General features: G+C 35.3%; 1 protein-coding gene across 1 annotated transcript in view; it reads left to right on the top strand.

Annotated features, from left to right (window-relative positions):
- Positions 1-26,912, top strand: part of C9 (complement C9) — an 89,318-nt gene that overhangs the window by 42,480 nt on the left and 19,926 nt on the right. Inside the window, exons 6-9 of the mRNA XM_017505906.2 lie at positions 8,615-8,863; positions 12,918-13,158; positions 16,251-16,379; positions 17,886-18,061. Coding sequence (XP_017361395.1) covers positions 8,615-8,863; positions 12,918-13,158; positions 16,251-16,379; positions 17,886-18,061 — 795 coding nt within the window. The remainder of the gene's footprint in view (positions 1-8,614; positions 8,864-12,917; positions 13,159-16,250; positions 16,380-17,885; positions 18,062-26,912) is intronic.

Raw genomic sequence — 26,912 nt, 5'->3', positions numbered from 1 at the left:
TGCGTTGAGTCTGCACATCATATTGGGCAGTATTAATATTTTAACAATATTAATTCTAATCCATGAATATTGTATATCTTTCCATTAATTTGTGTATTTTCCATTTCTTTCATCAATGTTTTATGAATTTCATCATACAGATATTTCACCTCCTTGTTTAAATTTATTCCTGAAAAGAATAAAATATTTTATTCTTTTTAATAATGTAGTAAATGCTATTTTAAAAGATTCTTTTTCAGATAGTTTGTAGCTAGTGAGTAGAAATGCAACTGACTTTTGCATGTTGATTTTGTATCCTGCAACTTTACTGAATTTGTTAGTTCTAATTTTTTTTGTCTTGTTTTGTTTTTTGAGTGGAGTCCTAAGGGGTTTCTACATAAAAGATTATGTCCTCTGTAGACTATTTTACTTCTTTCTTTCTGACTTCAATGCCGTTTATCACTTTCTTTTGCCTAATTGCTCTGGTTAAAACTTCTAGTACTACTTTAAATAGAAATAGAGTGAACAACCTTGTCTTGTTCCTGATGTCTGATAAAAAGTTTCAGTTTTAACCACCGAGTGTAATATTCAATGTGGGCTTGTTGTATATGGCCTTTATTATAGTTAAGATACATTCCTTCTGTACCTAGTTTGTTGAGAGTTTTTCTGATCTTTAAATGGCGTTGAATTTTGTTGAATGCTTTTTCTACAGTTATTGAGATGATCATATAATTTTTACCCTTCATTTCATTAATGTGGTGTATCACAATGATTGATTTGCATATGTTAATCTATCCTTGTACCCTAGATATAAATCTCACTTGATCATTAGGTATGATTATTTCATTGCTGAATTCAATTTGCTTATATTTTATTGAAGATACACACACACACACACACACACACACACACACAAATCAGGGATATTGGCTTGTTCTTTTCTTTTCTTTTAGTGTTTTTATTTGGCTTTGGTATCAGGGTAATGCTGGCCTTATAAAATGAATTTGGAAATATTCCCTTTTCTTCAATTCTTTGGAATATTTTAAGATAAGCTAGCATTAGTTCTTCTTTAAATATCTGGTAGAATTCAGCAGTGTATCTGAATTCGGCCTTCAGATTCTGGGTTTGTCTTTCACAGGAGACTTTTTGTATTACCGATACAATCCTTTAAATCATTATTTGTCTGCATTTTCTATTTTTTCATAGTTCAGTCTTGATAGGTTGTATGTTTCTAGGAATGTATCCATCTCTTCTAGGTTATTCAATTTCTTTGTGCATAATTGTTTGCAGTAATATCTTATGTTTATTTGTATTTCTGTGACATCAGTTGTACAGTTGTCTCTCAGTATCTATGGGGAATTGGTTCCAGGACCACTCACAAATACCTAAATCCTTAGATGCTCAAGTCCTTTACAAAAATGGTGTGGTATTTGCATATATCCTATGCTCAGCCTCTAGTACAATTTAAATCATCTCTAGATTACTTAGAATACCTAAGTCATGTAAGTGCTATTTAAATAGTTGTTATACTGTAATGTTTAGAGGATAATGATAAGGGAAATAGTTTGTACATGTTCAGTACAGTTGCAACCATCATAGGCCCAACTATATTTTTGATCCAATGATGGCTGAATCCATGGATGCAAAACCTGCAGATATGAAGAGCCAATAGTAATGTCTCTACTCAAAATCATTCCTGATTTTGAGCCTTCTGTTTTCCTCCTGAGGAAATGAGCCTAGCTAAAGATTTGTTCATTTTGTTTGTCTTTTTTTAAAAACTAACTCTTGGTCTTGTTGGTCTTTCTGTTGTTTTTCTACTATCTATTTTCTTTATTTCTGCTCTGATCTTTATTCTCTTACTTCAATTAACTTTAGTTTAGTAAGCTTAGTTTGCTCTTCCTTTCCTAGTTCCTTAAGATGTAACAATAGATTGTTTATTTGAGACATTCTTTTTTTTATGTAAGCATTTATTGCTATAAACTTTTCTCTTAGAACTGCTTTTGCTGTATCCCATAAGTTTTGGGATGTTGTATTTTGATTTTTATTTATTTTAAAATATCTTTAAACTTTTCTTTTAAACTCTTCATTGACTTATTTACTCTTCAGGATCATGTTGTTTAATTTTTCCATATTTGTGACTTTTCCAAAATTTCTCCTGTTATTGATTTCGAGCTTCATTCCATTGTGGTCAGAAGAGATCTTTAATATTATTTTAATAGTCTTAAAATGTTGAAGATTTGTTTTATGGCCTAATATATGATCTATCCACAAGAATGTTCCATGTGTGCTCAATAAGAACATGTATTGTGTTACCATTGGATGGAATGTTCTGTGTATATTTTTTAGGTCCATTTGGACAAAAGTGTAGTTCAGTTCCAATGTTTCTTTCATAATTTTCTCTCCAGATGACCTGTCTATTGTTGAAAGTGGAGTATTAAAAAATCTTCTACTATTATTTTATTGCAGTTTTTCTCTCCCTTCAGCTCTATTAATATTTAATTTATACATTTAGGTACTCTGATGTTGGGTACCTAGAAATTTAAAATTACTATATCCTCTTGCTAAATTGATCTCTTCATCATTATATAATGATCTTCTTTGTCTCTTCTTACAATTTTTGACAAGTGAAAATTTTATCTGATATGTTTAGCTATCCCTGCTCTATGTTGGCACTTATAAGTGAAGTAAGTCTCATAAGCAGCATACGTAATAGTTGGGGCCTGCTTTTTAATTCATTTAGCTACTCTGCGTCTCTTGACTGAGTACATCTAAGATTTACATTTAAGATAATTATTGGTAGGTAAGGACCAATCACTGCCATTTTGTTCATTGTTTTCTGGTTGTTGTTGTTGTGTGTGTGTGTGTGTGTGTGTTTATTTGTTTTTTTTTTTTTTTTTTTTGAGACAGAGTCTCACTCGTCACTCAGGCTGGAGTGCAGTGGCACATTCTTGGATCACTGCAACCTCTGCCTTCCAGGTTCAAGCTATTCTACTGCCTCAGCCTCCTGAGTAGTTTGGATTGCAGGTGCCCACAACCACACCCAGCTAATTTTTGTAATTTTTAGTAGAGATGGGGTTTCACTATGTTGGCCATGCTGGTCTTGAACTCCTAAGCTCAGGGTGATCCGCCCACCTCAGCCTCCCAAAGTGCTAAGATTACAGATGTGAACTACCACCACCAGCCCTGTTTTGTATATCTTTTCTGGTTGTTTCTTTCTCTCTTACTATCTTCGTTTGTGAGTAGATAATTTTCGGTACTGATATGCTTTAATTCTTTGCTTTTCATGTTTTCTGTGTCTATTATAGGTGTTTGCTTTGTGGTTTTCATGAGTTACCATGCAGCTTACCCAAAATATCTATAGTTATGATAGGCTATTTTAAGCTGTTAGCCACATAAATTCAATCACATTTCCAAAACTTCTGCCCTTTTTCTCGCCACATTTTCCTTTTGATGTCACAATTAACATCTTTTTATATTATGTATTTCTTAACAAATTATTATAGCTATTATTATTTCTAATAGTGTTGTCTTTTAATCTTCATACTACAGATATGCTTGATTTGTATATCACCATTATAGTGTTAGAGTATTCTGAATTGGACTATGTACTTAAATTTTACCAGTGAATTTTATAATTTCACAAATTTTTTGTGTTATGAATTATTATTCTTTCAACCATTTAGCATTTATTATAGGAAGGTCTAGAGGTAATGAACTTGCACAGCTTTTGTTTCTCTGGGAAATTTGTTATTTCTTCATCATTTATGAAGGTCAGAATTGCCAAGTATACTATTCTTGATTGGCAGTTTATTTTTCTTCCATTACTCTGAATATATCATCTCACTCTTTCCTGGATTCAAGACTTTTTCTGAAAAATCTGCTAGTAATCTTATGTGAGCTCCCTTGTATGTGATGAGTTGTTCTTCTCTTATTTTCAAAATTCTCTTTGTCATATGACTTTCTGGTTTGATTATAATGTGTCTCATGAAAATATCTTTATATTTAGCCTAGTTGAGTTTCTTTGGGCTTCGTGGACTTGGATGCTCCTTTTTTTCTCCACTTTGGAGAAATTTTCTGTCATTATTACTTTAAATAAGCTTCCTGCACTTTTGCATTTCTCTTTTCCTTCTGAGGCACCATAATACATATACGATGTATACGATGGTGCCCCATAGTTCCCACAGAACTTCTTCACTATTTTTTATACTTTTTTACTTTTTGTTTTTCTGATTGGTAATTTTAAATGAACTGTCTTTGAGCTCATGATTCTTTCTTCTGTGTCATGGAATCTGCTATTGAAGCTCACTATGTAATTTTTCAGCTCAACTATTGTGTTCTTTAACTCCCTAATTTTTGTTTGTTTGTTTTTATGTGTGTGTACTTTCTGTCTCTTTACTGATCTTCTAATTTTGTTCATGTATTTTTTTTCCTGATTTCATCTGGTCTTCTGTCTGTATTCTCATGCAGTTCACTAAGCTTGAGATAATTATTTTGAATTCTTTCTTTCTCAGGAAGTTTGTAAATTTCTACTTCTTTAGGGTCAGTTACTGGTGCTTTATTTTGTTCCTTTGGTGGTGTCATGTTTCCCTGATTATTTGTGATCCTTGTGGCCATGCATATCTATGCCTTTGAAGAAGTAAGCATTCCATTCCTTAAAGACTGACTTCAGCAGGGATAACCCTTCATTTGTCAGTTTGTTCAGAGATTCTGGGCAAGTCATCTGGCACGGTCCACAAGCAGCCTTGATGCTGGAGTCCTTGGGCAGATGTGATTGGTTCCTTGGTTTACTGGGGAAGGCCTGGAGCTTGGGTCTGCTGAAACAAGCCTGGTGCCTGTATCCATAGAGGTCCGCCTAGCACTGGAGTCTACAGGAGTGGGCCTAGACCATGGGTTCACTGGATCTTGAGGCTGTAAGAACTATCCTGGAGCCTGAATTCATGAAGGCTGGCCTAGAGCCTGGGGCCAATCAGGCTGACGTTGCACTGGGATGGGCCTAGAGGTTAAATTGCTGGTCTTGGGCCTGATTTTTGGATTTGCAGTGGCCATTCTGGAACTGGGTGAAACTGGAGCCTGCATCTGTAGAGACTAGCCTTTGAGACCCATCACCCTATAGTCCCAGGTGCTGACCTAGTGCCTAAGGCCATGGAGACTGTCCTGGAGCTGAGGCATATGGGTGCTGATCTGGCATTGGAGTGTAGCTGGAGGCTTAGTCTGCAAGTAAAATCCTGGAGTCTGGGGCTACAGGGACCAGCCTCATTCTGGGCCTGTCTGAAGACTGGGTTGAGGCTGGAACCTGAGTTCATGAGGCTGGCCTGGAGCCTGAGGCCACAGAGGCTGGCCTAGCACTGGTTAGCCCTGGACCCTGTATCTATAGGGTCATGGGGTATAGCTAAAGTCAAAGGCTTAAGTTTCATTTAATAGGTAATTATTTTAAAAAAGTGGTTTTTGTTTTATTTTGTTTTAAAAGCAGTGCCATAAAATCTTATAGCAAAAAGTTTTGTTAGTCTGTTCTATCAGAAAAGGCTTTCCTAAAGAAGTGATGTTTCAGGTAAGACTTGAAATAGGAGTGGGAATTAATCAACCTGAGGCCTATGTTTTGTGTGTATGTGTGACAGATTGTGTGTGAGATGTGTATGTTATGGGAATTTGGGGGAAAAGAGTAAGAAAACATCCCAGAAAGTAAAAGCAGCATAAAAGTTCATACCTATGGTAAGAACAGCATGGGTTGTGGAACAGCTAGATGGCTAATGCACAGTCAGGGAGAGACTGACTAGGAATAAATCTAGTTTCACCTATAATAAAGTCATTAGAAAGACATTGGAAGGATCTAAGTAGGGAAGTAGCAATGGTTAGGTTGATCTTCCCTGTTATGTTAGGCATTTTCTTCAACATGTTTTATTTTAAAGATAACTATATACATCTCAGTCTTTTCATGAGACAGTAATAACTTTAGGTTTCCCATGCAGAACAGCCACTCAATACATTCTACTAAATCCAATCTATGCCACTGTCTGAAGAGACAGGTGTCCCCTTCCCAGACAAAAGTTACACCTATTTAAGAAGATCTCTGAAAAGAGAATTGAACCACTGACATAACTACTCTCTCACTGATAACAACCTGACAACAGCCAAGTTGGCAAAAAAAAAAAAAAGTCTTAATTGAAAGTTTAGTGTTGAAGGAACATAACTCAAAATAGTAAGAGCCATATATGAAAACCCACAGCCAATATCATACTGAATGGGCAAAAGCCGGAAGCATTCTTCTTGAAAATCAGCACAAGGTTACAGTCTCTCACCATTCCTATTCAACATAGTATTGGAAGTTCTGTCCAGGGCAATCAGGCAAGAGAAAGAAGGAAAGGGTATTTAAATAGAAAGAGAGAAAGTCAAGTTGTCTCTGTTTGCAGATGACATGATTTTATATTTAGAAAACTCCATTGTCTCAGCCCCAAACCTTCTTAAGCTCATAAGCTACTTCAGCAAAGTTTCAGGATGCAAAATTTATGTGCAAAAATGGCTAGCATTCCTATACACCAACAGGCAAGCAGAAAGCCAAATCATAAATTAACTCTCATACACAATTGCTACAAAAACTATAAAATACCTAGGAATACAGCTAACAAAGCAAGTTCAGGTCCTCTTCAAGAACTACTGCTCAAGGAAATCAGACAACACAAGCAAATGGAAAAACATTTCATGCTCACGAATAGGAAGAATCAATATTGTGAAAATGGCCATACTGCCCAAAGTAATTTATAGATTCAATGCTATTCCTATTAAACTACCATTGACATTCTTCATAGAATTAGGAAAAAAAAAGTCTATTTTAAAATTCACATGAAAACAAAAAAGAACCTGTATAGCCAAGACAATCCTAAGCAAAAAGAACAAAGCTGGAGGCATCACACTTCCTGACTTCAAACTATACTACCAGGCTACAGTAATCAAAATAGCATGGTACTGGTGCAAAAACAGACACATAGACCAATGGAACACAATAGAGACCTCAGAAATAAGACCACACACCTACAACCATCTGATCTTCAACAAATCTGATGAAAACATGCAATGGGAAAAGGATTCCCTATTTAATAAATAGTGCTGGGAAAACTGGCTAGCCATATGCAGAAAATTGAAACTGGACTCCTTCCTTACACCTTATACAAAAATTAACTCAAGATGGACTAAAGACTTAAATGTAAAACCAAAAATTATAAAGTTCCTAGAAGAAAATCTAGGCAATAACATTCAGGACATAGGCATGGACAAAGGTTTCATGATGAAAGTGTCAAAAGCCATTTCAACAACACCAACAAAAATTGACAAATGGGATCCAATTAAACTAAAGACCTTCTGCACAGCAAAAGAAACAGACAACCTATAAAACAGGAGAAAGTTTTTGCAATCTATCCATCTGACAAAGGTCTAATATCCAGGGTCTATAAGAAACTCAAACAAATTTACAGGAAAAAACAATCCCATTAAAAAGTTGGCAAAGGACATGAGCAGACACTTCTCAAAAGAAGACATCCATGTGCCCAAAAAGCATATGAAAATAGGTCAACATCACTCATCATTAGAGAAATGCAAATCAAAACCACAATGAGATACCATCTCAAACCAGTCAGAAAGACAATTATTAAACAGTCAAAAACAACAGATGCTGGCAAGGTTACAGAGAAAAGGGAATGCTTTTACACTGTTGGTGGGAGTGTAAATTAGTTCAACTATTATAGAAGACAGTGTGGCAATTATTCAAAGATCTAGAAGAGGAAATACCATTTGATCCAGCAATCTCATTACTGGGTATATACCTGAAGGAATATAGATCATTCTATTATAAAAATATATGCATGCATATGTTTATTGCAGCACTATCCACAATAGCAAAGATTTGGAATCAACCCAAATGCCCATCAGTGATAGAGTGGATAAAGAAAAATGTGGTACATATACACCATGAAATACTATGCAGTCATAAAAAGGAACAAGATCCCGTCCTTTGTAGAGACTTGGATGGAGCTGGAAGCCATTATTATCAGCAAACTAACACAGGAACAAAAAACCAAACACCTCATGTTCTCACTTATCAGTGGGAGCTGAATTATGATAACACATGGACACATGGGGGGAAAGAAAATCACTAGGGCCTGTTGGAAGGGGGTGAGGGAGCATCAGGAAGAATAGCTAATGGATGCTGCACTTAATACCTAGGTGATGGATTGATCTGTACCAAAAACCACCATAACACATGTTTATCTATGTAACAAACATGCACATCCTTCATAGATACCCCAGAACTTAAAATAAGTTGAAAATGAAGTTTGCTATATTACAAACCCTTCATATGCGTTATCTCACTAAATTTTTATAAGAACCTTTGTGCTAGGTATGAGGAATAACCCTGTTTTATAGACTAAGAATAACACTAAGCACACAGAGATTATTGCATAATCACTTCAAAGCCACAGAGTCTGTATTTGAACCCCAGCAATCTGACTCCAGCACTTCTGCTCAACTCCTTTGTTCTACAGCCTTTCAAAGAATTGCTTGATTTCTGTTTGGTTCTGTTCTGCTTGTTTTTCCTTTTGTTTCATATCTTGTTTTTAACAAACACTTTTTTATTCTCTTTTAGACCAAAGGCGAGAAAAATTTCAGAACCGAACATTATGAGGAACAAATTGAAGCATTTAAAAGTGTTATTGAAGATAAGATATCAAAGTTTGATGCAAAGATAGCTCTAAAATTTACACCCACTGAAGTAACAAATGCACCTTGTATGGGAGAATGCTCCCAAAATTCTCTACAAGGCCAGGGTAGTTTTCGGTTTTCATATTCCAAAAATGAAACTTACCAACTATTTTTGTCATATTCTTCAAAGAAGGTAAGACCAAACATTTATATAGGAATAAAATGGAAAGGTTCCAAACTAAGCCAACTGCTTATTTTAAGTATTTAGAGAAAATAGAAATCATAAAAAAGAAAAGAAATGTGCATCAAATTCTCAAATATGTAGCCAGCTTTTCAGAAAGAATACTAACTGGAGGAAAATCTGATAGAATCTTTGGCAGTGGTGATGAGCAGAAAATGTTTAAGAATTTAGAGCATTCTTTTTGACTGAGATTGTGGTAATATACCATTCAATTTATATGGTCATCAGAATCACAATGAAGAATTGTACTGAGGAATTCTGGTAATTCATTGCAATGCCTTACCTAGAATGATCACAACTTATTAACTATAAAGTGTGTCTCTAAAGAAATTATGCTGTGAAATTCAAAATTGCAAATACACATTGCACATAAAATTGGTCTGATTACTTTGTAATCATACCTTTAATTTGAGACATGGAAAATGTTTTTTTAAATATTTGAGCCAGATTTTGAAGCTTGTTCTACCACTCTTGGAAAAAAATATAAAATATTCTCTCTGTAATCAGCATGATGCCAGTAAAATGCTCTTTCTTCCTTTTCTGATACCACAGTCACCTAGTTAGACAACCTTCTCCCACATTAAGAATAATAATTCACTCAGCACTTATGTTATACCTAACTGTGTAATTGTTTTCTATGGGTCTGTATATTACCTCTCTATTTACATGCATACCCACTCAAGTGTACAGATGGAAAACTCTTTAAGTCATTCAACTAATGTTTAATTGTGGGCTATTTGACAAGGCACTGTCCTAATTACTTAGAATACATTTGTGAACCAAGCTGATGAAAATTTTTGTCCTCATGGAGTTGAAAGCTCCACAGAAAAAGACAGCCAAAGGTAATACATGTAATAGCAAAAAAAGAAGCAATATGGTATTTAGAAAGTGTTAAGTGCTGTGGGATAAAAGAAAAATTAGAGTAACATGAAGGAAAGCAGGGATGCCTGAAAGGTGGCATGATTAAAAAGGAAGCTCAGGGTCAGCTTCAGAGAGATGAGATCTGACCAAATCTTGGCGAAGAGGAGACAGCCAAAGAGTAAGATTTGAGATTATTTATCTGATGGAAGGAACTGTGAGAGAAGTTTCTAATATAGGAAAAACCTGGTGTGGTAAGTTAGTCAAATTGAATCAGGATAAAAAATTAGAAAAGTTACCTTGAATCAGATCATGAGAACTTCAAAGTCCATGCAGTGTGGCTTTTTTTCTGAGTGACATGGGAGACCACTTGAGGGTTTTTAATAGAAGATTGACATTCCCTATTATATTCTGAATAATTACTCAAGGTATTCTGACAAGAAGAGATCATAGGTGCTAGGAGCCAAAGCAAGGAGTCTTGTTAAAAGTTATTGAAGGAATCTAGGCGAGACATGATAGTAGTTCAGACAGGACAGTTATAGAGCCAAACGTAAGTCCAAGGATTTTGGCCTGAGCAACTAGACAAATGGAGTTGCTGATGGAGAAAGATTCAGACAGAGTAGATTTGGACAGGGAGACCAGTAGTTAAATTTATTTAGGTTAAGTTTGAGGTGTTTATTAGACATCCAATTAGCAATGACAAGTGGGAAGTTGCTGTTATGAGCCTTGGAGTTTGGGAAAAGACCTGGCATTGAGCTATAAATTGACTTGTTGACTGAGTCATGGGGTTACTAACAGAGTTAGTGTACATAGAAAATAGAATGAAATCAAATACCAAACTTGGGGAGCTTCAATAGAAAACAAGTAAAAGAAACCAAGAAGTACCCAAGAACTTTGCTACTCAGAGTGTGGTCTATGGAAAAGCAGCAGCAACATTGCCGAGAAGCTAGAATCTCAAACTGTGCTCCAGAATTTCATTTTAACTGAAACAGTATTGCATTTTAACAAGATTCTCTAGATGATTTGTTCATATTTTATAGTTGCAGAAGCACTGGACTAGGAGACAAGAAAATAATCTCTATTAAAAAGAATAGAGTGATGAACTGTGTCAATTATGTAAACATATCAGAGAAGATGAGGACTAAGAGGTGATCATAGCTTTAGGATTATGAGTTATTGGAGACTTTGACAAGAGATGTTTTGCTGGAATAGTGAGGTCAGGAGCAGGAATGATTTAGATTTAAGAAAAACTAGGAAGAGAAGAATTGAAAATATACAGTATAGAAAACTGAATAAATTTTGCTTCTAGTGAGGGCAAAGAAATGGGTAGTGGCTGGTCAGGCAAGCAAAGCCAAAAGAAATTTTTTTATTGTTTTAAGATAGAAAAAACAACTGCATATTTGATGGCAATGAGCTAAGAGCTACCTTTGAAGTAAATTGACCTGAAAAATATCACATGTCTTTCTCCCTCCAAACCCCAGGATATACCTCCCAGCTTTAGCAAAACTGAAAAGGAATAAAAGTATGCTTTGGATAAAGCCTATTTGAGAATTATGGTGCCACTCAGGAGATGAAGAGCTCATACGACCTATAACATACAGACTAAGTTACTATTAGATTTTTATTAAAGACTAGATCACCCAATACCTAAAGTTAAATCATGCAATGACAACAATATGCTTTAAGAACACAGACCGTTTGGTGTGATGTTCATATACTCCAAGGTGTACCTTTAAAAAGAAATAAAATAGTTTAAACTCCCACACGATCATTGTATGTTAACCACGGCTATAACAGGAGACCCTCAAAAGATCCATTTGCAAAATTGTGGATGTCAATTGTAGTTTATTTTTGATCAGAACATGCTATGGCTTTGAATTACATAGTTCACTGCCCTAGTTTTCTCTGGGAAAGTTAAGCCATCAGCCCTGGCCCTGGAAACATTTAACTGTTGAGTTGCTTAGGTTGACTTGAGTTCCACATCTCAAAATAGTGTCTGTCTTGTCTCTGTTATTAAAAATTGAGAGGTTGGAGTGGAAGGGACAGGGAGACCTGAGACCTAGATTTTTAGTACCAATGCTGTCAAATATTATTTGCATGATTTGGGGCAAATAACTTGATATCTTTAAATTAGTTTTATCATCTGCATAATGGGAAGATTGGGCTTTATAGGTAATGTCTCCATTTCCTCCAATTGTTATTTTTAAAACAACTTAGGTATAATTTTATACAATAAAATGCAAAGATTCTAAGTGTATAGTTTCATGAGTTTTGATAATTATGTACATTTAAGTAGACACCTTTGTTAGCAAGAGAATTTTTAAAAATGTTTTAAGATAGAATAATTCCCATCTAACGGCATATTTAGATGAGAATTATTTAAGATCTATGTTTAAAATACATTGAATTAAAGAAGATCACACCAAGATTCCATCATGAAAAGAGACTTGGGCTTCTTACCCCAAGAAAAATTCCTCATGCCCTTTTCAATTCCCTGCCACTTAAGAAGTGGCAACTGACCAGTTTTATCTGACCATAGCTTAGTTTTGCCTAGTCTAGAACTTCACATAAATGAAGCATACAGGATATACTCCTCTGTGTCTGACTTCTTTTACTCAGTATGATATTTTTGAGATTTATTTGTGTTGTTGTATGTATCAGTAGTTTTATTTTCTCTTTTATTGCTGATTAGTTATCCATTGCATTAATATACCACAGTTGTTTACTGATTCCTCTCTTGATGGACATTTGAGATGTTTTTAATTTTAAGCTATTCTGACTAATGCTGCAATGAAATTCTTCTGCAGATACTTTTGTGAACAAGAATTTTATTAGGTAAATATGTAGGAGTGGAATTGCTGGCTGGCCATAAGCAAATGCATGTTTAACACTATGGGAAACTGCCGAACAGTTCCTCGAAGTGGCTATATAATTTTACTAGTAATGTATAAGAGTTTTAGTCACTGTGCATTCTCATCAATAGTTGGTGTTGATAGTATTTTACATTTAGCCATTTTGGTGGATTAGAGTGGTATCTCATGGTCACCGCTAGAACATTTAATGTCTATGGAAGTTCTAAATTTCATAATTTTTCATTTGAAATGATGGGTAAAATACGTTTCTTTTCCTCATCTACTCTACAACAAAGGAAAAAATGTTTCTGCATGTGAAAGGAGAAGTTCATCTGGGAAGATTTGTAATGAGAAATCGTGATGTTGTGCTCACAACAACATTCATGGATGATCTAAAAGCTTTGCCAACTACCTATGAAAAGGGAGAATATTTTGCCTTTTTGGAAACCTATGGAACCCACTACAGTAGTTCTGGATCTCTAGGAGGATCCTATGAACTAGTATATGTTTTGGATAAAGTTGCTATGAACCGGAAAGGTATGCCTAGAAATATAGCTCTGACTTCAAATACTGTTTTGACCACATTATTTTGTTCACTAACCTCTTTCAATGGTTAAATTCTTAAGAATACAAAGTCCTGTAACCTGCTCCTTTGAGAGGACTGTCTTCGGGCTGTTTGGCACCTAAAATCCTGTTAAATAGCAAATTGACTTCCATCTCAAATAAACTGACTTGATCATCTTCTCCTCAGCAGCATTGCTGAGAGATCACATCTACTATAAGGTGGTACTTTTAGTGAAATATTAAACTATAAGTGAAAGAAAGTACAGACATAATTTGTATAACCTATTTCTTAATCAATAACTAGTTCAATTTACATATCGCAATTATCTTCCAAAGCGTACTTCAATATTGGAGGGAAATAGTGTTATAAATTTTCTTTTAGAGGAAAAAGAAGAAGCAATGTTATCATATAAATATAACAACTTAAAGCCAGGGTGGAAAATTAGTTTTACCTCATGCAATGACACTTCCCATTATACGGTGGTGGTTGAATTGGGCTCATGTTAAGTAGGTTTCTGATCACACTTGAAATCATGGGGAAAAGGGCCATGGTTAATCACCAATGTCTGTCATAGGTAGAATATAGGTCTATTGATACATAGTTATCAGCCTGGTCTAAAGAGTTCATTTAAGTCTTTTAAGAAAAATGTAAGTGCAAAGTGACTATATTAATAAGTTGTAATCATTCATGTTGTGAGTTATTATGGCTAGTTATAATATTCCTTAAGGAGATGATAGATACCAGAATGCCTCCTTTCTGTCCTTGTAACTGTAGGTGTTTCTCTTAGGGAAGAAAGTGTTGCTAAAAACCACTTTAATGGCTTTTATGGGGTCAGAGTGTCAAGGTATCAGGTGTTAAGTGAAGGGTAGAATGTAACTGGGATGTAAAAGCCTGATACTCTCCCCAAGGTCAGTAAATACCTCAGTGATAACAACAAAATATGACATAGCCAGAACCAGCTGGTCTTGATGCTTCCGTCTTGTTTTGGGCAGAGGGAAGCTTTCCCGGGAGGATTGAAATGTAACGTTACTTGGCTTACATTTTCACAGGGCTATATCCACAGCATAGTGAAGTCGTTGTGAGCTCCATCTGGAAGCTATATTGATGGAGATATCACATTGGAGAGGGGCATAAGAGGATTGTATCTTGAGTAACTTGGAAATGAGAAGAGAAAGGCCCACCAGTGGTGATCAAAACACAAAGAAATCTTCAGACTAAGAGCTGCTTTGATGAAAAAGCTCCATAGGCTGAGATCTTTAATCCTGCATAACTCTGAGTTATCCATTTAAATCTACTTACTTTCTGGCTTTGATAGACAAGGATCATCAGGTCAATTCTAGTGACTTTGAAGAGGAAGTCTTCTTTCTCATTTCAGCAGTGCCACTACCTGAGGACCAAGCCATGTCCTCCACCTCAATTTAAGATGTCTGGACATGAAAGTGTCCACTGCTAAGGCAAAAAATCTGAGCCCTTAGGGTCACCTAGGTATCTTTCACCCTGATCTTCAGAAGCAGAATCCTCACACTTCTTCTTTTTTTTCCTTTGAGACGGAGTCTTGCTCTATCACCCAGGCTAGAGTGCATTGGCGCAATCTCTGCTCACTGCAACCTCCGCCTCCTGTTTAAGCAATTCTCCTGCCTCAGTCACCCAAGTAACTGGGAATACAGGCACCTGCCACTGCACCTGGCTAATTTTTGTACTTTTAGTAGAAATGAGGTTTCACTGTCTTGGCCAGGCTGGTCTCAAACTCTTGGCCTCATGATCCACCTGCCTCAGCCTCTCAAAGTGCTTGGATTACAGGCTTGAGCCACCACGCCCAGCCATCCTCACACTTCTTAAGGATAAGGTTAGAAATCTAGAATTTTGGATTTCTGTTACTGTCTTCCATTTTCATCCCATCTCTTCCCTTCCCATGGGAGGTGCCACCTGATAATTTCTAAGTTCTAATTGTGGGTGCATGAGAAATATTTGTTAGATGAATAAATGCCTAAATGCCCCCAGATGCCTACCTCTGACACGCCTTGTAGAACCCCGTGATTAACCTAATTTCTTTCTTTCCTTTTTCATAAAGTGTTTTGGATCCCAGAACAAATAATCACAAATTAGTGTGTGCATGTGTGTGTGTGTGTCTGTGTGTGTGTGTGTGTGTGCGTTTGCGTGTATGAGATAAGAAATGATAAATGAAGGCAAAAACTGACATGGTCAGTGAACAGTGATCTGGGCTGTTTACCCTCAAATAGAGGAATAATTATTTTTCTGAATCACAGAAACAGGTAATAACTGATAGACTTTGAAAAAAATATTAGGATTTTTCTTTCTAATAACTGTTTGGGCATCTATACACGACAATGAGTCAGCTTCCAAGACTGATATCTACCAAACAGCATTCATAGGACCAAAACAAAGTGGCCATACACATCAGTCATCTGTCGAAAGCAATGAATCAGCTACATTAAGGATAAACTGAGTCTTGCAAAGAGGATCAGGAGATGTTGATGTATCTCATGACTAAACTATGAAGTTGATATAAGAAGTGCTTAGTAGCTAGACAGCTCTGGGTTCAAATCCAAACTTGGCTCATTAATAGTTGAGTAATAAGCCATCAGCAGGTTATTCAATGGCTCTGCAATTCCATATATTCATCTGTACAATGAGGACCATATAGTACTTACCTCATAAGGCCAGTATGAGGATTAAATTAGTTAAAGCACACAAAATGCTTAGAAGGATGCCAGATATGTGATAAGCATTCAATATATGTTAGACATTCTTGTCCCACGTCTATGATATTACAGATAAAGGACTTTACTATAACCACCATAGTCTGACCTATACCCCTTTAAGCCATGTGGTAGACTTAATGTGTCCTTTGCCATTAAGTTGACAAGCAAAGTCAAAAGGAGGTCACTGGAGTCCAATATGAGGACAAAGCAGGACAGACATGACTGTGCATTTGAATTCAGTAATTGTACATAGGAACCTAAGTATGTTTTTTGAAAATAGCAATTTATTTGTGATGTTGATAGACATTATCTAAAACTTTTCAAATAAATTCATTAAACAGGTGTCGAACTAAAGGATATAAAGAGATGCCTCGGGTATCATCTGGATATATCTGTGGGTTTCTCTGAAATCTCTGTTGGAGGTGGACTTAATAAAGATGATTGTATAAAGAGGGGAGATGGTAGAAGTGGTAAGTGTGGCTTCACTTGTTAGATTCTTTTAAAGCCTGGGGGTAGATGTCAATGGCACTGCCCTCTTGCATTGAGCCCTTTTAATTGTCTATTCTCTTTGTTTGCAAAAATAAAAAGTGCTTAAAAACTATCTTATATTTATAGTGATTTTCAAACCACTACAAACACAGATAGCCCATGGACATATATTCACCAGTATTGTTATTGTGCAGGTTGTACAGTACACAACTCTAGGGGATGCGATTCACACGGTAGTCATTTTAGACTTCTATATTTATCATGGCAATACTAAAAGAGTATCTTCATAAAAAGTTTCCTTACTTCACTCTAATTTTAACAAAGCTTCCAAATAAGTGACAATGCTACATGCATCCTTTAACAAAGGACAAGGCAAAACCATTTCCCCAACTCCACCTTTCACCTAAATTGAAATCCCTAATCCATCCTTATCTTTAAATCGGTGCCTAACCTTTTCAAAAATACAAATATGTTTGGTACATATATTACTTCCTACCGTTAATCTTTAGAAGATTTACAAGCATGAATTAGTGCTAGAATTCTCAACTTTTCCTCTAATCAGAAATACCTGAGACTATTTTAAAAATACAAATGCTTGAAACGCACCTTTAAAAAAAGAGTTAACTGGTAGTGGGGAGGCAAAAGTGGGGAAAAATCTGATATATTTAAAAGCAAACCAACCAATAACATGTGTTCATTCTCGAAACCAATGATGAAGGGGGGAAAAAGCTGAATTTGCCATTATATGGCATAATTTCTATATTTGGTCCTTGAACTAACAGTGTAATTTCTAGCTAGTCATTCTACCTCTCTAAGTTTCCAGTTTCTCTTCCATAAAAATGAAGAGGGGAAGACAAAAATTATCTTGAAATTCCTTTCCAGTTTTAAAAATTCACAGCTGTAAAAGACTTACAAAGGTTTGTTGAAAGTGGCTTAGTCTGCAGAGAGACACTGAGGAAAAGATGGGTAGGATATGCGAGTGGAAATAAATTTTACTTTTCACATTATTCTTTTTTGAACTCTTCTTTTTGTAATGTTAAAATACATCAAAGCAAATCTATACAAATGTAATTATGAAGGTAAGTTTGCAATAGAAAATATATATTACACCCCAATTCCTGTTTAATTCCCATGTGTCCATGTTTTATGTGAGGAGCTGTGAAGTATCAATGTATCCAGAACATGTGTATCATTTTTATTTTTTAAAAGAGATAAAAATCTGTAATTGGCTACCAATATAATTTTTATTATAGATTTGGGATGAAAAAATTGTAGATTTGACAGAAATCTATAATTGGCTACTAAAATAAATTTCCATTTTAGATTTGGGATGAAAAAATGCATAAACAATATTTATGATTGAAATTTAATAAATACATTAGGCTGTATTTTACTAAAAGGATTCAATAAATGTTTATCATATGTCATTTTGATAACTGATGATAGAACTACAACTGCTTCTCTTTAAATCTTCCTTCTCTCTTCAGTAAACATCACCAGTGAACAACTCATAGATGATGTTATTTCATTCATAAGAGGTGGAACCAATAAATATGCATTTGAACTGAAAGAAAAGCTTCTCCGAGGAACCATGGTTGATGTTGCTGACTTTGTCAACTGGGCCTCTTCCATAAATGATGCTCCTGTTCTCATTAGTCAAAAAGTAAGAAACGTATTTATTTTCAAATAGAAGACAGTGTCTTTTTTTAAATTAAATGTCATATTGGTTCAGATGAACTCTTAGCTTCATCTGAAAGAGATGTGAGCATTCAGATACACTCCCATCTCTTGCCTAAAAGGAGGCATGGCATAGAGGAATGGCATGGTGCAGAGTCAGACCATCCAGGCTGACTTCCTGTCTCTGTCTCTCACTAGGTGTGTGATGTTTTCTGACCTCCACAACACTGAATTCTCCAGGACTCCATGTTTATTCTGAGAATTTAATGGAAAGGCTTATATAGAGCATAAGAGCACACACTGTAGAAAGACAGGTACTCATATATGACTGGTTCTCTCCTGTCTGCCCCGGCTGCTCTCGCCTTCCCATGGTGTCACACTATCATGTCTAACACAGGAGAGCTGTGTTTACTAAGGGTTTTTTTTTTTTTTCTTTTTTTTTTTTTTTTTTTTTTTTTTTTTTTTTTTGAGACTGAGTCTCACTGTGTCACCCAGGCTGGAGTACAGTGGCGTGATCTTGGCACACTGCAACCTCCACCTCCTGGGTTCAAGTGATTCTCGTTCCTCAGCTTCCTAAGTAGCTGGGATTACAGGTGCGCACCACCACATCCAGCTAATTTTTTTACATTTTTAATGGAGACAGGATTTTGCAATGTTAGGCAGGCTGGTCTCTAACTCATGGCCTCAAGTTATCCATCTGCCCAGCCTTCTAAAGTCCTTTGATTACAGGTGTGAGCCCCCATTCGTGGCCTAAGGGTCTTTATGGAAGAAATGTTCATAAAGTCTCCAAGAAAATAAGACTAAGGATGAACAATTCTTATGGTCAATAAGTTTTTTCCTTTGTCTGTCTTGGCTGTAATCGTTTTCAGCTTACAAATCCTTTGGGAGTTTACAGTCAAGTGCTTATTCCTAGAGAATAAAAAATGTGTTATAATTGTAAGGATATAAATGACAATGTTATTTAGCCTCATCTTTCCTTCCCCAAGCTACCTAAAAATGATATACATTTTTCTGCACTTCTTTCATTACTAAGTACTTTTCTTCTACTTCCCTTTATAGCTTTCAATTTCCTCCGTAATGTTTTACAATTTGCTTTCCTCAGATCACGTTTATTTTTGACTGCCCCCTACTTCAGTTTTTTTAATTTGAGTTACAGAAATTTTGACATTTTCATAGGACTAGTTATTGGAGAATTTTATTCCTTTATTCTATTTTATTGTCTTTAAAGAATAAGTGAAACCACTAAGACTATCTCCTTTATGTGAAAAAGGAACTCAGAAACTGGGAATTTTTATAATCTATTCTCCTTTTGTATTATAGACATATAAGCATTCATAGATATGCAAACATATTTATGACTTAAAATATTTTGTCCCGCCGGGCGCAGTGGCTCAAGCACTTTGGGAGGCCAAGGTGGGTGGATCATGAGGTCAAGAGATCGAGACCATCTTGGTCAACATGGTGAAACCCTGTCTCTACTAAAAATACAAAACATTAGCTAGGCATGGTGGTGCGTGCCTGTAATCCCAGCTACTCAGGAGGCTGAGGCAGGAGAATCGCCTGAACCCAGGAGGCGGAGGTTGCGGTGAGCCTAGATTGCACTATTGCACTCCAGCCTGCGTAACAAGAGCGAAACTCCGTCTCAAAAAAAAAAATATATTTTGTCCCAAAGTAGGATGAAAAGGGGAAAAAGGCTCCTGAAATTTGCATGTCATATATGAAATTAAAATCAGAAGATGCTCCTTTGATCTTATTAAATTTAAATCTTAACATAAATTCATTATCTTGAACTCAGTAAAATAAATTTATGTTGTCAGATCCTAAATAAAAACAAATGGATAATTTAGGTGAATATTTACATACAGATGAACATCCCAAGAAGCTTGTTTTCACATCTCTACAAAGCAAGTTGGTTTGTCTGTCTATGTATGGTTTCAAGATTGTTCTCTGAAGAGGTCTTAATAATAGTTCAGCATGTTCTAGAGATGATATTTTAAATCTCAAATAAGGCAGCTGCTGAATATTTACTACTAGGTTTATTAAAATTATTCAAAAACCCTCATCAACTTTATTGGTGCAGTCCTGCTATCTGGATGCACAATATAGTTTATCCCATTTTTGGAGCCAACCATTTACTTCCACAAATTTTCAGATTGGTAGGCAATCCATTTAGAAAATTGGTATAAGTTTCTTTCTTCATAAACTGGAAGCCTGACCTTTTCATATCAACATTCTACCTAAGGAAATGGTAGCTACAGTTAGTTCACTATGGACCACTTTTTAAATTTCTCTTCTTGTAGAGAGATTTCAACAAACAACAAAATTGTGGATTTTGTTGACTTTGTATGGCTTTTAAATCTCTGAAGAAACATGAGATATAGTTAAATTTGATCTTGCATTTGATTGCAAGTTTTTTTACTCTCTTAATTCCAGTAAAAGTGGGCCTTTGGTTAACTTGCAGCTATTTCCAGGAGACAATTATACAATCTATGATCACTAATTCATTTCCAGTAATTTGAAGCATTCTGTTGTCTGCAGATGACATGTTTAAACATTGGGGATGGTCTTAATATTAAAATAATTGGCCACACCTTATTAATATTAACTAATATTCATATTAGTTAATATTTTAAAGAATTACTAGAACCTCTTGCCACCCACTCTAAACTATAAACTGGTCAATATCAAATCCTCTGTAGCAAACTAAATCAATTATTTAGGTATTTATGTTGCAAACAGATTGTCTTGGAGGAAAGACCAGAAAGTTGATTGTAAGTTCTCACTTAATATTATCAATAGGTTCTTGGAAACTGTGACTTTAACCAAAATGACCTATAACAAAACCAATTTTACCATAAGCTAATGAATGGGTTAAGTTCCTGTAGCATATTTCTGGTCACAAAAACATCACCAAACTTCTAAATAAAGACTAAAATACTTCTAATATTAAACTTTAAAATACATGTGAGCTATTCACACATTTAAGAAAGATTAATGAAAACAAGGAAGATAATGATTTACCTGCTTATTCTAGTTCAGGGTCGGGGGTGGCTGCAGTCTATCCCAGCAGCTAATCAGCCATGGACAGGACACCATCTCATCACAAGACAAACTCCCACACACCCACACTCACTCAGACTGGGACCATGTAGACACACTGATTTGCCTAACATGACTATCTTTGGGATGTGGGAGGAAACAAGCAGAACCAGAGAAAGCCCATACAAACATGGAGAGAATGTCAAACTCCCCATACCAACAGTGACCCCAGCTGATAATTGATTTTTTTCTTAGTATTACAAAGAAATTACCTTGAATGAAACATTATTCTAGGAGCTGCTGTTTCACTCTAACTGGAAGGCTGTATGAATATAATACTAAGATTTTCTAACTAAACTATGTGGTAAAATATGTATGTTATAAATACATAGTATATGTAATTTATAAATATAATTTATAAAATAATGTAATTTATAAAATATGCAAATACAGTTATATGTTTTTCCATACTAAAGTAACTATGGTCATGTTAAGTAGAACCTGTGATTTTCAGGCCCCATTTGTCTGCTTCGGCAAATCCAAAATCACTTCTTGAAGAATGTCTTAGACCAGCCCAAGAATCTTTCCTTGGCCCTTCTCCATGCAGAGGACGTAGGCTGGCCCTCTCTTTCAAAGACTTTTGTCATGGTCTTCAACTTCTATGAAAGTGTATTAATTCTATTGCCAACTTGCCTAAATGTTACCACAGGTGGTTCTACAGTTTAACTCTACAAAATAGCTGCACTTTGTTTTCCTCTTAAACCTACTGCTACAAACTTGTTATTAACATGTCAGCTAAGAGAAATTACATTTATTGAACATTGCCTGGAAGATATAAAGTTTATTATTTCCTGTAGAGCAATAGCAGCAAGATGAGTACAGCTACAATATTGGCTTCCCGTAAAGTTTTGTTTTTCCATTATAAGAAACAAAGTTATGCAATCTACTGTTTTATTTACTAAAAAGTTGTTATGTAATGCAATGTCCTTTTTTTGAGACTCATGGAAAATATTACTGTTTAATCTCATTTTGTTTCTCCTGGGAATCAGGTGAGTTTTTCTACCTAATTGGGTAAGAAATGCATGAGATCATTAAATTCAGTTATGCCTTACTCAATGTACTAGGGAATATAGCTTAATTTTTGACTCACTTCATGCAAATGGATGGGTCCTCCTGGCATGAATGTGGTTCATTTTTGTTGCTTTTGCCTCCATCTTGCTTTTTCTGTTCTCAGTTCTGCTTTCCCATTTCCCTCAACCATTCATATGTCTATGTTAAGCTGCATTAGCTCTTTCCAGAGTTACATGGGGTAATAATTCATGAATTAATTCACGTATCATTTTTTGCTCTATTGTGTAACTCTTAGCAGTTATGAACCAGACGTTAAAAAGCATCAATATTTTAAAGGATTGTAATACCAGTGAAAATCACTTCTAACTCTCTTGTTTAGGGATAAAAAACAACACTCATTCTATCAGCAAACCATAGTTGGTAGACACAGATTATTTTGGATGTCTGAAGGAAATCTCAACTTACTTAATATTAAACAATATTATCAACTTATTTGTGTTTTAGCACTTTTATGGTAGACTCTAGCCACTGAAAATGTATTAACACATGATAGAAACATATAGTTATCTAGTATAGGAGAAAATGTAAAATCATTTTCTTACTTAATAGAAGGTCAAAATTCATCAGAGAAAAATGGAACCCTTCAGAAAAACTTCAAAAATTACATTATAATTTTCCTTTGTCCTCTTGTGGAATTTTTAACTGCAGGACTTGAAGGTCCTCTGAAACTGTTGCCATTGCATGTCCATCATCTTTAACTCTTCCAACATTGTTTATATATTTTATCCAAATTGTATTTCCTTCATGACCCTTTATTTCTGTATCTTAGATTATCTAGCCTTTACTTTCCTTTGAAGGGTAAAACAAGGTGAATTTCTTTAAAAAAAAAAAATCAAAATATAACATCATAAAAACCCTAGAAGAAAATCTGGATAAAACCATTTAGGACACAGGCCACAGGCGTAGGCAAGGACTTCATAACCAAAGCACCAAAAGGATTGGCAACAAAAGCCAAAATAGACAAATGGGACCTAATCAAACTCCACAGCTTCTGCACAGCAAAAGAAACAGTCATTAGAGTGAATCAGCAACCAACAGAATGGGAAAAAATTCTTGCAATCTACCCACCTGACAAAGGGCTAATATCCAGAATCTACAAAGAGCTAAAACAGATTTACAAGAAAAAAACAAGCCCATTCAAAAGTGGGCAAAGGATGTGAACAGATACTTTACAAAAGAAGACATATATGAGGCCAACAAACATATGAAAAAATGCTCATCATCACTGATCATTAGAGAAATGCAAATCAAAACTACAATGAGATACCATCTCATGCCAGTTAGAATGGCGATTATTAAAAAATCTGGAGAAAACAGATGCTGGAGAGGATGTGGAGAAATAGGAACGCTTTTACACTGTTGGTGGGAGTGTAAATTAGTTCAACCATTGTGGAAGACAGTGTGGCAATTCCTCAAGGACCCAGAAATAGAAATTCCATTTGACCCAGCAATCCCATTACTGGGTATATATCCAAAGGTTTATAAATCATTCTGCTACAAGGACACATGGACATGAATATTCATTGCAGCACTGTTTACAATAGCAAAGACTTGGAACCAACCCAAATGCCCATTGATGATAGACTGGACGGGGAAAATGTGGCACATATACACCATCGAATACTATACAGCCATAAAAAATGATGAGTTCGTGTCCTTTGTAGGGACATGGATAAACCTGGAAACCACCATTCTCGGCAAACTGACACAAGAACAGAAAATCAAACACCGCATGTTCTCACTCATAGGTGAGAGTTGAACAACAAGAACACATGGACACAGGGAGGGGAGCATCACACACTGGGATCTGTTGGGGGGAAATATGGGAGGGACAGCAGGGGGTGGGGAGTTGGGGAGAGATAGCATGGGGAGAAATGCCAGATATAGGTGATGGGGGGGAATGCAGCAAACCACATTGCCATGTGTGTACCTATGCAACAATCTTGCATGTTCTTCACATGTACCCCAAAACCTAAAATGCAATAAAAAAAAAATTAAAATTAAAAATTAAAAAAACGTAGGCAAAGCATATAAATAGCTATTTCTCAAAAGAAGACATACAAATGACCAACAGGTATGTTTTTTAAGTGCTCAGAATCACCAATCATTAGAAAAAATAATCAAAATAATTCTACCACATGCTTATGTTGTTTGTGCCAATGTGGCAATGTTGGTGAGAGGTTTCTTCCTTTCAAATAAATATGACATGGTTGAAATCTGCATCCTATATACTATATATTAATTCATAAATACTACACTGGTGAATGCTTGTGCTGACTTTGTAGAAGTTCTTGCTATATTTCATGTATGAGTCTATTCTCAACTAAAGTTCTGCAAATATCTTCTCCCACTTAAGAATTTTATTTTTACCAAATCTGTATCATGTACCAAACTGATTTAAAATAAATCTACATGTTTATTGAAAAAAAAAAGAATTTTATTTTTAATGGTGATTTTGATACAGATGTCCATTTATATACTTTTTATTTTGAACTAATTTTAGACACAGCAAAATTCTACAAATAGTACAGATATTAATATTGCAGAAATAGTAGAAAGAATTTACTTATATGCTTCATCTAACAACTCCTAATGTTAGTAACTTACATAAGCATAGTCAAATTAAAATCAGAAAATTAAGACTGACTAATTAGCTAAAGCAGGATTTATGCAAATTTCAACACGTTTTTCTCTTAATCTTTTTTTTTTTTTCCTGTTTCAGGATCCAGTCTAGTGTCTCACATTGCCTTTAGTTGTCACATCTCTTTAGTGTCTTTCAATCTGTCATAGATCTTCAGACTTTCCTTGTCTTTCTCAACCTTGACACTTTATGAGGACTGGTCAGTTATCATGTCAAATGCCCAATTTAGCATTCGAGTAGGTTAAGATTATGCATATTTGGCAAGGATACTATAGAAGTAATGTTCTGTTATTCTCAGTGCATAATATTGTGGATTATGATGTTGAGGGTTTTTTATTTTGATGTAATTAAATGTATCTTTCTATTCACTATACTGATTTTAATGTCCTAATTAAAGTCTTTTCTTACCACAAGGCCTTGATAGTTTCCTATGTATTATCTTTCAACAGCTTTATTATTTTGCTTTTATATTTAGATCTACAACATTAAATTTTGTCTCACTAAAATAAGGAATAAACAAAAAATATTAACTCTCATCATTTTTATTTAACATTGCTCTTGAAGTCCTAGCCAGTACAATAAATCAAGAAAAATAAATAAAATGTGTAAGGGCTGCAAGAAAGAAGTTATACTATCTCTCCACATGCAAAATGATTGATTAAATAGAAAGTCCTAAGAATTCTATAAATATACACTATATTTGTGTAGTTATTTCTTCTTGTAGTTGGATTAATTTTTGCTTTGTATAGTTTAAGGCTTATTACCAAAAGCATACAAATTTAGAATTATTATATTTTCCTGATCAATTAAAATGGCTTTCCTTATTTCTAGTAATTTTTTTGAATCTTATTCATTTTATTTTTTATTATACTTTAATTTCTGGGGTACGTGTGCAGATCTTGCAGGATTGTTACACAGGTATACACATACCATGGTGGTTTGCTGCCTCCATCCCCTGTCACCTACATTAGGTATTTCTTCCAATGTTATCCCTCCCCAATCTCCCTACCCCCTGCTATCCCTCCCCTAGACCCCAACCCCCCAACAGACCCCAGTGTGTGATGTTCCCCTCCGTGTCCATGTGTTCTCATTGTTCAACACCCATCTGTGAGTGAGAACATGAGGTATTTGGTTTTGTGTTCTTGTGTCAGTTTGCTGAGAAGATAGTTTCCAGATTCATCCATGTCCCTGCAAAGGACATGAACTCATCCTTTTTTATGGCTGCGTAGTATTCTGTAGTGTAGTGCCACGTTTTCTTTATCCAGTCTATCATTGATGGGCATTTGGGTTGGTTGTAGGTCTTTGCTATTGTAAACAGTACCTCAGTGAATATACGTGTGCATGTGTCTTTATAATAGAATGATTTATAATCCTTTGGGTATATGCCCAGTAACGGGATTGCTGGGTCAAACGGTATTTCTATTTCTAGATCTTTGAGAAATTGCCACACTCTCTTCCACAATGGTTGAAGTAATTTACACTCCCACCAACAGTGTAAAAGTGTTCCTATTTCTCCACATCCTCTCCAGCATCTGTTGTCTCCTGATTTCTTAATGATTGCCATTCTAACTAGCATGAGATGGTATCTCAATGTGGTTTTCATTTGCATTTCTCTAATAACCAGTGATGATGAGCATTTTTTCATGTTTGCTGGCTGCATAAATGTCTTCTTTTGAAGTGTCTATTCATATCCTTCACCCACTTTTTGATGGGATTGTTTTTTTCTTGTAAATTTGTTTTAGTTCTTTGTAGATTCTTGATATTAGCTTTTTGTCAGATGAGTAGCTTGCAAAAATATTTTCTCATTCTGTTGGTTTCTGGTTCACTTTCATGATTGTTTCTGTAGCTTTGCAGAATCTCTTAAGTTTAATTAGATCCCATTTGTCTATTTTGGCTTTTGATGCTATTGCTTTTGGTGTTTTAGTCTTGAGGTCCTTGCCTATGCCTATGTCCTGAATGGTATTGCCTAGGTTTTCTTCTAGGGTTTTTATGGTGTTAGGTCTTATGTTTAAATCTTTAATCCATC

Source organism: Cebus imitator, unplaced genomic scaffold (assembly GCF_001604975.1).
Source record: "Cebus imitator isolate Cc_AM_T3 unplaced genomic scaffold, Cebus_imitator-1.0 Scaffold344, whole genome shotgun sequence".
NCBI lineage: Eukaryota > Metazoa > Chordata > Mammalia > Primates > Cebidae > Cebus > Cebus imitator.
Note: the sequence above shows the minus strand (reverse complement) of the source record. Positions and strands in the feature narration are given on the sequence as shown.